The sequence below is a fragment of the Oncorhynchus mykiss genome, chromosome 12 (assembly GCF_057628025.1).
Source record: "Oncorhynchus mykiss isolate SJ-2025 chromosome 12, ASM5762802v1, whole genome shotgun sequence".
NCBI lineage: Eukaryota > Metazoa > Chordata > Actinopteri > Salmoniformes > Salmonidae > Oncorhynchus > Oncorhynchus mykiss.
Genome location: NC_143033.1, coordinates 87043174 through 87057351, shown reverse-complemented (window position 1 = coordinate 87057351; position 14178 = coordinate 87043174). Strand labels below are relative to the sequence as shown.

The window sequence follows — 14178 nt, the reverse complement described above, 5'->3', positions numbered from 1 at the left end:
AGAGAGAGAGAGAGAGCAGAAGAGAGAGAGAGAGAGAGAGAGAGAGAGAGAGAGAGCAGAAGAGAGAGAGAGAGAGAGAGAGAGAGAGAGAGAGAGAGAGAGACAGAGAGAGAGAGAGCAGAAGAGAGAGAGAGAGCGAGAGAGAGCAGAAGAGAGAGAGAGAGAGAGAGAGCAGAAGAGAGAGAGCGAGAGAGAGAGAGAGACAGAGAGAGAGACAGAGAGAGAGAGAGCAGAAGAGAGAGATAGAGAGAGACAAAGAGAGAGAGAGAGAGAGAGAGAGCAGAAGAGAGAGAGAGAGAGAGAGAGAGAGAGCAGAAGAGAGAGAGAGAGAGAGAGAGAGAGAGAGAGAGACAGAGAGAGAGACAGAGAGAGAGAGAGCAGAAGAGAGAGAGAGAGCGAGAGAGAGCAGAAGAGAGAGTGAATCTTGAGGTGTTATAGCCAGAGCCTTGAGACTGATAAAACCTTTAGTATGGGGATGTGAGGAATCTGTGTCTACAGTGGTGTGTTGATATAACATTGTCTGTGTTCAGCTGGTGAATGTGTTGATAAAAACAATGAATTATGTTCTGTCTCTTCACAGTGAATACATACTATACATTCTCAGTTCTGTATAAAAATAATAGAAAGAAAAACAACATGTTCTCAGCTTATAGCCTGTTGAGGAAAGGGAACGGGTTTTTCCTTTCACAAAGAAACCCTCCTTTTCCTCTTCTTCAATACCCAGTGTGTATCTGGGTCAGGGTCGCGTTGCCCCTGCCTGGCTCTCCTTCAATGGTGGAAGCAGAGTGGAGCACACCTAACACTGTGAGACTAGGCTGCCATAGTGGTGTGCAATTTCCCTGCCTCCTGTCGCCCCATTTGAATTCCTCTCTCCTTATTTGTAGGCTGTGTGATTGGCGTTGTTGCCGCACTCTTTGTCTGCCTGTTCCTGTGTCTCCAAGTCATCTCTGACTGCTCTTCAACTTCCCCACTCTGATTTAAACAGTCACTCATTAATCCTTTATCTATCACCTTTGTTCTTCTAAATCAATGCATTGTGGGTCTTGGGACACACCAGGCGTATCTCCGCTCACAGAATGTTTATTGGGAGTAAGGTGACAAATGAAATCTCTTAATCGCTCAATTAAAGAATTCAAATGCACGTCATTGTCATCGCACACTATCAGTGTGATTTGTGACAGCTTTTTAAAGGCCTTATCTTTTGAGAGAGAGTCCTCTTTTTTCATTTTCTCTTTTCCATGTACTTTTGAACCGGCAAGGAAGGACACAGAGTTATTCAAATGGATGTTAAATTGTTCTACCTTTTGTATTTCTACCTTTTTACCTCTTTCTACCATTGTATTGTGCGCAATGTATAACATTAAAGAAGTCTTGAGGTATTGCTCGCCTGTGAGTATCTTAAGATAAGCTATATACCACACTATCTACCAAGAGTTCTCATCCATATTATTCGGAGCCGTCTATTTACCACCACAGACTGATGCTGGCACTAAGGCCGCACTCAACCAACTCTATAAGGCCATAAGCAAACAAGAAAATGCTCATCTAGAAGCGGCGCTCCTAGTGGCCGGGGACTTTAATGCAGGCAAACTTAAATCAGTTTAACCAAATTTCTACCAGCATGTTAAATGTGCAACCAGAGGGAAAAAACTCTAGACCACCTTTACTCCACACACAGAGACACATATACAGCTCTCCCTCGCCCTCCATTTGGCAAATCTGACCATAATTATATCTATGGATTCCTGCTTACAAGCAAAGGCTCAAGCAGGAAGTACCAGTGATTAGCTCAATACGGAAGTGGTCAGATGACACGGATGCTACGCTACAGGACTGTTTTGCCAGCATTTTTTGGAATATGTTCCCGGGATTCATGCAATGGCATTGAGGAGTATACCACCTCAGTCATCGGCATTGTCAATAAGCTCATCGACAACGTCATCCCCACAGTGACCATACCTACATATCCCATCCAGAAGCCAGAGCTGCCACTTTCAAGGAGCGGGACAGAAATCCGGATGCTTATAATAAATCCCGCTATGCCCTCAGACGAACCATCAAACAAGCAAAGCGTCAATACAGGATTAAGATTGAATCCTACTACACCTGCTCTGACACTCGTCGGATGTGACAGGGCTTGAAAACTATTACGGACTACAAAGGGAACCCGAGACACAAGCTGCCCAGTGACGCGAGCCTACCAGACGAGCTAAAAGCCTTTTATGCTCGCTTCGAGGCAAGCAACACTGAAGCATGCATGAGAGCACCAGCTGTTCTGGATGACTGTGTGATTATGCTCTCGGTAGCCGATGTGAGCAAGACCTTTAAACACGTCAACATTCACAAAGCCGCGGGGCCAGACGGATTACCAGGAGGCAAGTGTCTTCACTGACATTTTCAACCTCTCCCTGACCGAGTCTGTAATACCTACATGTTTCAAGCAGACCACCATAGTCTCTGTGCCCAAGGAATCAAAGGGAATCTGCCTAAATGATTACCGCCCCTCACATCGGTAGCCATGAAGTGCTTTTAAGGCTGGTCATGGCTCACATCAACAGCATCCTCCCGGATACCCTAGACCCACTCCAACTTGCATACCGCCCCAACAGATCCACAGATGACGCAATATCAATCGCACTCAACACTGCCCTTTCCCACCTGGACAAAAGAAACACCTATGTGATAATGCTGTTCATTGACTACAGCTCAGCGTTCAACACCATAGTGCCCACAAAGCTCATCACTAAGCTAAGGACCCTGGGACTTAACACCTCCCTCTGCAACTGGATCCTGAACTTCCTGACAGGCTGCACCCAGGTGGTAAGGGTAGGGAACAACATGTCTGCCACGCTGATCCTCCACACTGGGGCCCCTCATGGGTGTGTACTTAGTCCCCTCCTGTACTCCCTGTTCACCCACGACTGCGTGGCCAAACACGACTCCAACACCATCATTAAGTTTGCTGACTACACAACAGTGGTAGGCCTGATCACCGACAACAATGAGACAGCCTATAGGGAGGAGGTCAGAATACTGGCAGTGTGGTGCCAGGACAACAACCTCTCCCTCAATGTGAGCAAGACAAAGGAGCTGATCGTTGACTACAGGAAAAGGTGGGCCAAACAGGCCCCCATTCACATCGACGGGGCTGTAGTGGAGCGGGTCGAGAGTTTCAAGTTCCTTGGCATCACCAACAAACTAACATGGTCCAAGCACACCAAAACAGTCGGGAAGAGGGCACGACAAAACCTTTTCCCCCTCAGGAGACTGAAAAGATTAGGCATGGGTCCCTAGATCCTCAAAAAGTTATACAGCTGTCCCAACAAGAGCATCCTGACCGGTTGCATCCCGGCCTGGTATGTCAACTGCTCGGCATCTGACCGTAAGGTGCTACAGTGGGTAGTGCGAACGGCCCATTATATATATAATAGGCGGTGTCAGAGGCAAGCCCATAAAATTGTCAGAGACTCCAGTTACCCAGGTCATAGACTGTTTTCTCTGCTATGGCACGGCAAATGGTACCGGAGCCCCAAGTCTAGGACCAAAAGGCTCCTTAACAGCTTCTACCCCCAAGCCATAAGACTGCTGAACAATTAATCAAATGGCCACCAGACTATTTACATTGACCCCCCCCTCCATTTGTTTTGTACTCTGCTGCTACTCGCTGTTTATTATCTATGCATAGTCACTTCACCCCTACCTACATGTACAATTTACCTCAACTAACCTGTACCATCAGTGCTGTGATGGGGATGGTCAGTGTCTCTCTGGTGCTCACTCAGGTCAGTGCTGTGATGGGGATGGTCAGTGTCTCTCTGGTGCTCACTCAGGTCAGTGCTGTGATGGGGATGGTCAGTGTCTCTCTGGTGCTCACTCAGGTCAGTGCTGTGATGGGGATGGTCAGTGTCTCTCTGACTCAATACCGGTACCACCTGTACAGTATATAGCCTCGTTATTGTTATGTTATTGTGTTACTTTTTGCAATTTCTTTGCTTTAGTTTATTTGGTAAATATTTTCTTAACTCTTCTTGAATTGCACTGTTGGTTAAAGGCTTGTAAGTAAGCATTTCACGGTAATGTCTACACTTGTTGTATTCGGCGCATGTGACTAATAAAGTTTGATTTGATTTGTATTGTATTAACTGCTGTATAAAGGTTGTGATGGGTCAGTAGTGCTGTGATGGGGATGGCCAGTGTCTCTCGGGTGCTCACTCAGGTCAGTGCTGTGATGGGGATGGTCAGTGTCTCTCTGGTGCTCACTCAGGTCAGTGCTGTGATGGGGATGGTCAGTGTCTCTCTGGTGCTCACTCAGGTCAGTGCTGTGATGGGGATGGTCAGTGTCTCTCTGGTGCTCACTCAGGTCAGTGCTGTGATGGGGATGGTCAGTGTCTCTCTGGTGCTCACTCAGGTCAGTGTTGTGATGGGGATAGTCAGTGTCTCTCTGGTGCTCACTCAGGTCAGTGTTGTGATGGGGATGGTCAGTGTCTCTCTGGTGCTCACTCAGATCAGTGCTGTGATGGGGATGGTCAGTGTCTCTCTGGTGCTCACTCAGATCAGTGCTGTGATGGGGATGGTCAGTGTCTCTCTGGTGCTCACTCAGGTCAGTGCTGTGATGGGGATAGTCAGTGTCTCTCTGGTGCTCACTCAGGTCAGTGTTGTGATGGGGATGGTCAGTGTCTCTCTGGTGCTCACTCAGATCAGTGTTGTGATGGGGATGGTCAGTGTCTCTCTGGTGCTCACTCAGGTCAGTGCTATGATGGGGATGGTCAGTGTCTCTCTGGTGCTCACTCAGGTCAGTGCTGTGATGGGGATGGTCAGTGTCTCTCTGGTGCTCACTAAGGTCAGTGCTGTGATGGGGATGGTCAGTGTCTCTCTGGTGCTCACTCAGGTCAGTGCTGTGATGGGGATGGTCAGTGTCTCTCTCGTGCTCACTCAGGTCAGTGTCTCTCTGGTGCTCACTCAGGTCAGTGCTGTGATGGGGATGGTCAGTGTCTCTCTGGTGCTCACTCAGGTCAGTGCTGTGATGGGGATGGTCAGTGTCTCTCTGGTGCTCACTCAGATCAGTGCTGTGATGGGGATGGTCAGTGTCTCTCTGGTGCTCACTCAGGTCAGTGCTGTGATGGGGATGGTCAGTGTCTCTCTGGTGCTCACTCAGGTCAGTGCTGTGATGGGGATGGCCAGTGTCTCTCTGGTGCTCACTCAGGTCAGTGCTGTGATGGGGATGGTCAGTGTCTCTCTGGTGCTCACTCAGGTCAGTGCTGTGATGGGGATGGCCAGTGTCTCTCTGGTGCTCACTCAGGTCAGTGTTGTGATGGGGATGGTCAGTGTCTCTCTGGTGCTCACTCAGGTCAGTGCTGTGATGGGGATGGTCAGTGTCTCTCTGGTGCTCACTCAGATCAGTGCTGTGATGGGGATGGTCAGTGTCTCTCTGGTGCTCACTCAGGTCAGTGCTGTGATGGGGATAGTCAGTGTCTCTCTGGTGCTCACTCAGGTCAGTGCTGTGATGGGGATGGTCAGTGTCTCTCTGGTGCTCACTCAGGTCAGTGCTGTGATGGGGATGGTCAGTGTCTCTCTGGTGCTCACTCAGGTCAGTGTTGTGATGGGGATGGTCAGTGTCTCTCTGGTGCTCACTAAGGTCAGTGCTGTGATGGGGATGGTCAGTGTCTCTCTGGTGCTCACTCAGGTCAGTGCTGTGATGGGGATGGTCAGTGTCTCTCTGGTGCTCACTCAGGTCAGTGCTGTGATGGGGATGGTCAGTGTCTCTCTGGTGCTCACTCAGGTCAGTGCTGTGATGGGGATGGTCAGTGTCTCTCTGGTGCTCACTCAGGTCAGTGTTGTGATGGGGATGGTCAGTGTCTCTCTGGTGCTCACTCAGGTCAGTGCTGTGATGGGGATGGTCAATGTCTCTCTGGTGCTCACTCAGGTCAGTGCTGTGATGGGGATGGTCAGTGTCTCTCTGGTGCTCACTCAGGTCAGTGCTGTGATGGGGATGGTCAGTGTCTCTCTGGTGCTCACTCAGGTCAGTGCTGTGATGGGGATGGTCAGTGTCTCTCTGGTGCTCACTCAGGTCAGTGCTGTGATGGGGATGGTCAGTGTGAGGTCAGTGTCTCTCTGGTGCTCACTCAGGTCAGTGCTGTGATGGGGATGGTCAGTGTCTCTCTGGTGCTCACTCAGGTCAGTGTCTCTCTGGTGCTCACTCAGGTCAGTGCTGTGATGGGGATGGTCAGTGTCTCTCTGGTGCTCACTCAGATCAGTGCTGTGATGGGGATGGTCAGTGTCTCTCTGGTGCTCACTCAGGTCAGTGCTCAAAAACATTAAAGGCACAATCAGTGATTTCAATAGCCTGGGCCACTGCCTTTGGTAAGCTGAAGGATGGGTCACGGTTAATGTAAACACTGAAATTCGTAGAGCTATGGATGCAACGACTTGATCCATGAGATCAACATCATCATTTGATTGATTGTTATAAATGACATTCCCCGTCTTAGTACAAGTGTCTGTTTTACCCACAATGCAAGGTTGTATTACTTCATCCATTGTTTATCAATCATCGCATTTTCTCACTACAACCATTTGTAAATCAACAGTTGTTACAACAGCTGTTCCAAGTTGTTCTAAGTTCTTTGCAGTAGGTTTTTGTCATTTTAGTCGGTAAACAATTATTTTTGTTGTTTAAAAACATGTTTAATTAATGACTGTTGAACCACATTAAATCTTATAGATGATGTATTTAGAGAACAAAAATAATCAATCATCAATACTAATCAACCTTACCTCTGGTTCTATCTGACATGTTTCTTTGTTTCAAGCAATATTTGCCCTTTTTCCACTAATACAATTCAAAGATTTAATCTACCAAAGCAATTATTTTGAGCAATTATCTACGCTTACATCATAATGAGTAAAGCTTTTTGGGAAAGTAGCCGGGTTATTGCTAGGAGCGATGTGTTATTGTGTGGTTTGTTCTTCTTTGGCTCTGAAATAATGTTCTTTGTGAGTTTTTAGTGTGTTTTTCTTGTTTCCCTCCTTTAGATAACAATCACACTATAATCTATCCCACGGCTATATTTCCACTTTACTTCTTCTCTTCTGTGGCCCCCTCAAGTCTCAAAGCTGCCTCTTAGAAGCACATCAGGAGCAGAGTGACTTCTCAAATGATTTGTTCGTTGCTGTGGAAAGTTGCCATGGCTTCTTTCAGAGTTGGAGGGACTATAAAGAGACTCATAAATAGAGATATGGATGGTTGGTCGGCTGAAAGGGTGATCACCTTTAGTGTGTAGAGTAAGGAAATAACACTAGTGGGAAGAGGCAGGGTGATGGAATGAATAAGAGATGGGTAATTAACAGCAGACTGAAGGTAGGAGGAGGATGGGAGAGGGAAGATATGAGGGGATGGGAGAGGGAAGATAGGAGGGGATGGGAGAGGGAAGATAGGAGGGGATGGGAGAGGGAAGATAGGAGGGGATGGGAGAGGGAAGATAGGATGGGGATGGTAGAGGGAAGATAGGAGGGGGATGGGAGAGGGAAGATAGGATGGGGATGGGAGAGGAAAGATAGGAAGGGGATGGGAGAGGGAAGATAGGATGGGGATGGGAGAGGGAAGATAGGAGGGGGATGGGAGAGGGAAGATAGGATGGGGATGGGAGAGGAAAGATAGGAAGGGGATGGGAGAGGGAAGATAGGATGGGGATGGGAGAGGGAAGATGGGAGGGGGTTGGGAGAGGGAAGATAGGAGGGGGATGGGAGAGGGAAGGTAGGAGGGGATGGGAGAGGGAAGATAGGAGGGGGATGGGAGAGGGAAGGTAGGAGGAGGATGGGATAGGGAAGATAGGAGGAGGAGGGGGATGGGAGAGGGAAGGTAGGAGGAGGAGGGGGATGGGAGAGGGAAGGTAGGAGGAGGAGGGGGATGGGAGAGGGAAGGTAGAAGGAGGAGGAGGATGGGAGAGGGAAGGTAGGAGGGGGATGGGAGAGGGAAGATTGGATGGGGATGGGAGAGGGAAGATAGGAGGGGGATGGGAGAGGGAAGATAGGATGGGGATGGGAGAGGGAAGATAGGAGGGGGATGGGAGAGGGAAGATGGGAGGGGGTTGGGAGAGGGAAGATATGAGGGGGATGGGAGAGGGAAGATAGGAGGAGGATGGGATAGGGAAGATAGGAGGAGGAGGGGGATGGGAGAGGGAAGGTAGGAGGAGGAGGGGGATGGGAGAGGGAAGGTAGGAGGAGGAGGGGGATGGGGGATGGGGGAGGGAAGGTAGGAGGAGGAGGAGGATGGGAGAGGGAAGGTAGGAGGAGGAGGGGGATGGAAGAGGGAAGGTAGAAGGAGGAGGAGGATGGGAGAGGGAAGGTAGGAGGAGGAGGATGGGAGAGGGAAGGTAGGAGGAGGAGGGGGATGGGAGAGGGAAGATAGGAGGAGGAGGGGGATGGGGATGGGAGAGGGAAGGTAGGAGGAAGAGCCTGATAGGGTTTAGTTGTAAGTAAAACAGATTCATGTGTGGAAAACAGGGACAGGTGCCAGAAAGCAGAGCACTCACCATTTTTACTTTGTTTATCTAAATTTAATTTAGAGGCTGTTGCTGTACAGAAAGTTCCAGATCATAGTACTGACTGTGAAGAGGACTGTTCCATTACAAAGTGGAACATTTTCTAGAGCTAATGCTTTGATCTTATCAGTGCTAATGTAGGAATTAGTACGGACCCAGTTCAAATCCACTGCCACAATACCATACCATCTAAACCCCAGCCTGCCTAATGTACCATGGCTTTAGCTCTGTATCTAGTGATAATGAGGGTCATTGAATCATTTAAAGTGCGACACACACTGTTCCCAGATCTGCCGTATTCTTTAACTGTTATGACTCTGTTACCTATTTACATATATTGTGGTGTAGCAGGCAATGTGTACTTTAAGGCCAGATGTTAATGAAGGGTAGAGCCTACAGTAAATATGTTATGGGACATGTGTGTTTCATGGTAATGGTTGTCTGCAGATAGGAGTAATCCATCTCTTTAGCCTCCCTACTGCCACTTTAATGGCAAGTGCATTGTGTAAAGTTTTCTCACTGCATTCGGTTGCAAATACGTATTTTACCCAATGGTGCATTTTACTCTCCTTGGTGTTTTTTTAGCTTTTTACCCAGCATGTTCATGTATACAAAGAGTAGGCTGACAGATCTGCAGTGTGTGTGTGTGTGTGTGTGTGTGTGTGTGTGTGTGTGTGTGTGTGCAAACGCGCGTGTCTGAGAGAAATATCGACAGAGAGAAAGATGCTCCATCACCATAGCAACAAAGAGCAACGTCCCTATGTGCTAAGAGTGTATGGTTGCTAACGGTGCGTGTGTGTGTGTGTGTGTGTGTGTGTGTGTGTGTGTGTGTGTGTGTGTGTGTGTGTGTGTGTGTGTGTGTGTGTGTGTGTGCGTGTGACTGACTGACTGACTGACTGACTGACTGACTGAGGGACCACTATGTGGGGTCCTGGTTTTCATCTACAGTATTAAAACCCTGTGAAGACCCCCACCAGTAAGGAGATTAGATTGTGACCTGTGTGTGCTGGGCCTCTGTTTTCATCCTGTGTCTGGGCCATCCAGCGCTTCCTTCCTCTACGCCACTTTCTGTAGGATGAAAGAACAGAAGAAGTGGCCAATCTCTCATGAGGGGGTCTACCAGGAAATGAGATTTCTTGATGACAGTGTGTATGTGTGCGTGCATGCTGGACTGGACTGTGTGTGTGTGTGTGTTCATATGTATGTATCCATGGAGTGCACTCACTACTCTTGTCTTTGTTTTGCATGTGACTGAGTTCCTTCCTGTATGTGTCCATATACCGATATAGGATCTTAATGGCATATGGAGGTGTATATTTCAGGCGTTGGCTGTGTGTGTACTATGTGGTCTGTCTGGCAGTAGGGACTGAGGGGGGTGAGGGAGGAGAGAGCAGTAATTATGGACTCTTCATATTCAGCAGAACAGAGGGAAGTCATTTGTTGCTCTATATTTAATCAGCAGAGATAACGAGGCTGACTGCAGCTGCCATGGCAGGCTGACTGACTGGGGAAGACACACAGCGACATCATTTCCTCCTGTCTTTAATATAACCTAACCACACTGTTATTTATTTCCCAACTTATTGCTGCTGTTCCTATAACCATTATCACCTCTCTCTATGTCTCTCTCTCTCTCCACCTCTATTCTCTCACTCCACTCTCCTCTTTTCATTCTCGCTCTCTGTTGTCTCATTTCTTTCCTTTTATTTTCCCATATCTATCTACCTCTCCCTCAATCTCCACTACTCCCCCTCCCTTAACTTTGGTATTCACCTGTTACCCATCTTCCTCTTCACTGGTCATTCTCCATCCATCCCTCCCTCTCTCCATCCCTCCCTCTCTCCATCCCTCCCTCTCTCCATCCCTCCCTCTCTCAGGGTGCAGGTAGAATTCTACGTGAATGAAAACACTTTCAAGGAGCGCCTCAAGCTGTTCTTCATCAAAAACCAAAGATCCAGTGAGTTGTCAATGTTCAGACAGGGAGTTCCTACTTATTGTCCCATAGACTGGCTGTCATTACATAATCCTTTCTGTTTGGGTGTTCCTTCACATGATTGGTTGCTTCGTTAAGTGCTCTGTCGGTGGTCTTCCCTGAGTAGTTTTGACTGTGTGTGACATGTTGTCCTTTTGCTCTAGGTATATTCCTGTATGTCTATATGTTCTGTATGTCCTATCAATGTCCTCTGTGTCCCATTCATTTTCTCAATAACCAAATGGCTGTGTTTACACTGGCAGCCCAATTCTGATCTTTTACCCAATTATTGACAAAAGATCTGATCGGATTGTTCAAAAGACCAATTAGTGGCAAAAGATCAGAATTGGGCTGCCTGTGTAAACACAGCCATTGATTGATGATAATGTATTATGTTTAATTAATTAATTCATTGACTTTATTGATTAAGTCCTTGACTTGCTGTGGTTGGTTTATGTGCTGCAGGTCTGAGGGTGAGGCTGTTCAACTTCTCTCTGAAAGTATTGAGCTGTCTCCTCTACATGGTCAGAGTCCTACTGGACGACCCACAGGAGGAGAGACAGGACTGGTGAGGAAGGGGGGGTAAATAAGAGTGGCTTTAGTATTGGAGAGGGAGTAGGGAGTATTGGTGGAGAGGGAGTGAGGAGTATCCGTGGAGAGGGAGTGAGGGGTATCAGTGGAGAGGGAGTGAGGAGTATCAGTGGAGAGGGAGTGAGGAGTATTGGTGGAGAGGGAGTGAAGAGTACCAGTGGAGAGGTAGTGAGGAGTATCAGTGGAGAGTGAGTGAGGAGTATCAGTGGCGAGGGAGTGAAGAGTACCAGTGGAGAGGTAGTGAGGAGTATCAGTGGAGAGGGAGTGAGGAGTATCAGTGGAGAGGGAGTGAGGAGTATTGGTGGAGAGGGAGTGAAGAGTACCAGTGGAGAGGGAGTGAGGAGTATCAGTGGAGAGGGAGTTATGACTATTGGTGGAGAGGGAGTTAGGAGTATTGGTGGAGAGGGAGTGAGGAGTATCGGTGGAGAGGGAGTTATGACTATTGGTGGAGAGGGAGTGAGGCGTATCAGTGGAGAGGGAGTTAGGACTATTGGTGGAGAGGGAGTTAGGAGTATTGGTGGAGAGGGAGTGAGGAGTATCGGTGGAGAGGGAGTGAGGAGTATCGGTGGAGAGGGAGTGAGGCGTATCAGTGAAGAGGGAGTTAGGACTACTGGTGGAGAGGGAGTTAGGAGTATTGGTGGAGAGGGAGTGAGGAGTATCGGTGGAGAGGGAGTGAGGCGTATCAGTGGAGAGGGAGTGAGGAGCATCGGTGGAGAGGGAGTGAGGCGTATCAGTGGAGAGGGAGTTAGGACTATTGGTGGAGAGGGAGTTAGGAGTATTGGTGGAGAGGGAGTGAGGAGTATCGGTGGAGAGGGAGTGAGGAGTATCGGTGGAGAGGGAGTTAGGACTATTGGTGGAGAGGGAGTTAGGAGTATTGGTGGAGAGGGAGTTAGGAGTATTGGTGGAGAGGGAGTTAGGACTATTGGTGGAGAGGGAGTTAGGAGTATTGGTGGAGAGGGAGTGAGGAGTATCGGTGGAGAGGGGAGTGAGGCGTATCAGTGGAGAGGGAGTTATGACTATTGGTGGAGAGGGAGTTAGGAGTATTGGTGGAGAGGGAGTGAGGAGTATCGGTGGAGAGGGAGTTAGGAGTATCGGTGGAGAGGGAGTTATGACTATTGGTGGAGAGGGAGTTAGGAGTATTGGTGGAGAGGGAGTGAGGAGTATCGGTGGAGAGGGGAGTGAGGCGTATCAGTGGAGAGGGAGTTAGGAGTATTGGTGGAGAAGGAGTTAGGAGTATTGGTGGAGAAGGAGTGAAGAGTACCAGTGGAGAAGTAGTGAGGAGTATCAGTGGGAGAGGGAGGAGTATTGGTGGAGAGGGAGTGAGGAGTATCGGTGGAGAGGGAGTTAGGAGTATTGGTGGAGAGGGAGTGAGGAGTATCGGTGGAGAGGGGAGTGAGGCGTATCAGTGGAGAGGGAGTTAGGAGTATTGGTGGAGAGGGAGTGAGGAGTATCGGTGGAGAGGGAGTGAGGAGTATCAGTGGGAGAGGGAGGAGTATTGGTGGAGAGGGAGTTAGGAGTATCGGTGGAGAGGGGAGTGAGGAGTATTGGTGGAGAGGGGAGTGAGGCGTATCAGTGGAGAGGACGTGAGGAGTATTGGTGGAGAGGGAGTTAGGAGTATTGGTGGAGAAGGAGTGAAGAGTACCAGTGGAGAGGTAGTGAGGAGTATCAGTGGAGAGGGAGTGAGGAGTATTGGTGGAGAAGGAGTGAGGAGTATCGGTGGAGAGGGGAGTGAGGCGTATCAGTGGAGAGGACGTGAGGAGTATTGGTGGAGAGGGAGTTAGGAGTATTGGTGGAGAAGGAGTGAGGAGTATCGGTGGAGAGGGGAGTGAGGCGTATCAGTGGAGAGGACGTGAGGAGTATTGGTGGAGAGTGGTCAGTCAGTACTTACTATGGAGCAAGAGGGATAGGTAAAGACGAGATGTAAGGTTAGGTTTAAGGTAGTTTTGCTTGGCCAGGGGCTGGGAGATAGAGACCAGATGTAGGGAAGGATAGTGGAAAGTGAAAGAGTAGGGGATAGAGAAATGGGTCATGTTGAGAGCACCGGCATTACAATTCTGGAGGAAACAGAGAGAGAGAAATTTGAGGTCATATAGGATGTGGTAGAGGAACACAGGAAGCTAAAACTCTTTGACTGTCCAAACATGACACGTTTCAGTCCTCTTGTTATGCATGTTTCCCCCTGTAGTCTGGACTGTTCCAAACATGACACGTTTCAGTCATCTTGTTATGCATGTTTCCCCCTGTAGTCTGGACTGTTCCAAACATGACACGTTTCAGTCCTCTTGTTATGCATGTTTCCCCCTGTAGTCTGGACTGTTCCAAACATGACACGTTTCAGTCCTCTTGTTATGCATGTTTCCCCCTGTAGTCTGGACTGTTCCAAACATGACACGTTTCAGTCCTCTTGTTATGCATGTTTCCCCCTGTAGTCTGGACTGTTCCAAACATGACACGTTTCAGTCCTCTTGTTATGCATGTTTCCCCCTGTAGTCTGGACTGTTCCAAACATGACACGTTTCAGTCCTCTTGTTGTGCATGTTTCCCCCTGTAGTCTGGACTGTTCCAAACATGACACGTTTCAGTCCTCTTGTTATGCCTGTTTCCCCCTGTAGTCTGGACTGTTCCAAACATGACACGTTTCAGTCCTCTTGTTATGCATGTTCCCCCTGTAGTCTGGACTGTTCCAAACATGACACGTTTCAGTCCTCTTGTTATGCCTGTTTCCCCCTGTAGTCTGGACTGTTCCAAACATGACACGTTTCAGTCCTCTTGTTATGCATGTTTCCCCCTGTAGTCTGGACTGTTCCAAACATGACACGTTTCAGTCCTCTTGTTGTGCATGTTTCCCCCTGTAGTCTGGACTGTTCCAAACATGACACGTTTCAGTCCTCTTGTTATGCCTGTTTCCCCCTGTAGTCTGGACTGTTCCAAACATGACACGTTTCAGTCCTCTTGTTATGCATGTTCCCCCTGTAGTCTGGACTGTTCCAAACATGACACGTTTCAGTCCTCTTGTTATGCCTGTTTCCCCCTGTAGTCTGGACTGTTCCAAACATGACACATTTCAGTCCTCTT

At 48.5% G+C, this 14178-nt stretch overlaps 1 protein-coding gene across 1 annotated transcript in view; it reads left to right on the top strand.

The window, feature by feature from the left end:
* kcnt2b (potassium sodium-activated channel subfamily T member 2b) overlaps positions 1–14178 on the top strand; it is a 95091-nt gene that overhangs the window by 17544 nt on the left and 63369 nt on the right. Inside the window, exons 2-4 of the mRNA XM_090193896.1 lie at positions 10418–10497; positions 10978–11080; positions 12961–12972. Of these exons, the coding sequence (XP_090050022.1) occupies positions 10418–10497; positions 10978–11080; positions 12961–12972 (195 nt within the window). The remainder of the gene's footprint in view (positions 1–10417; positions 10498–10977; positions 11081–12960; positions 12973–14178) is intronic.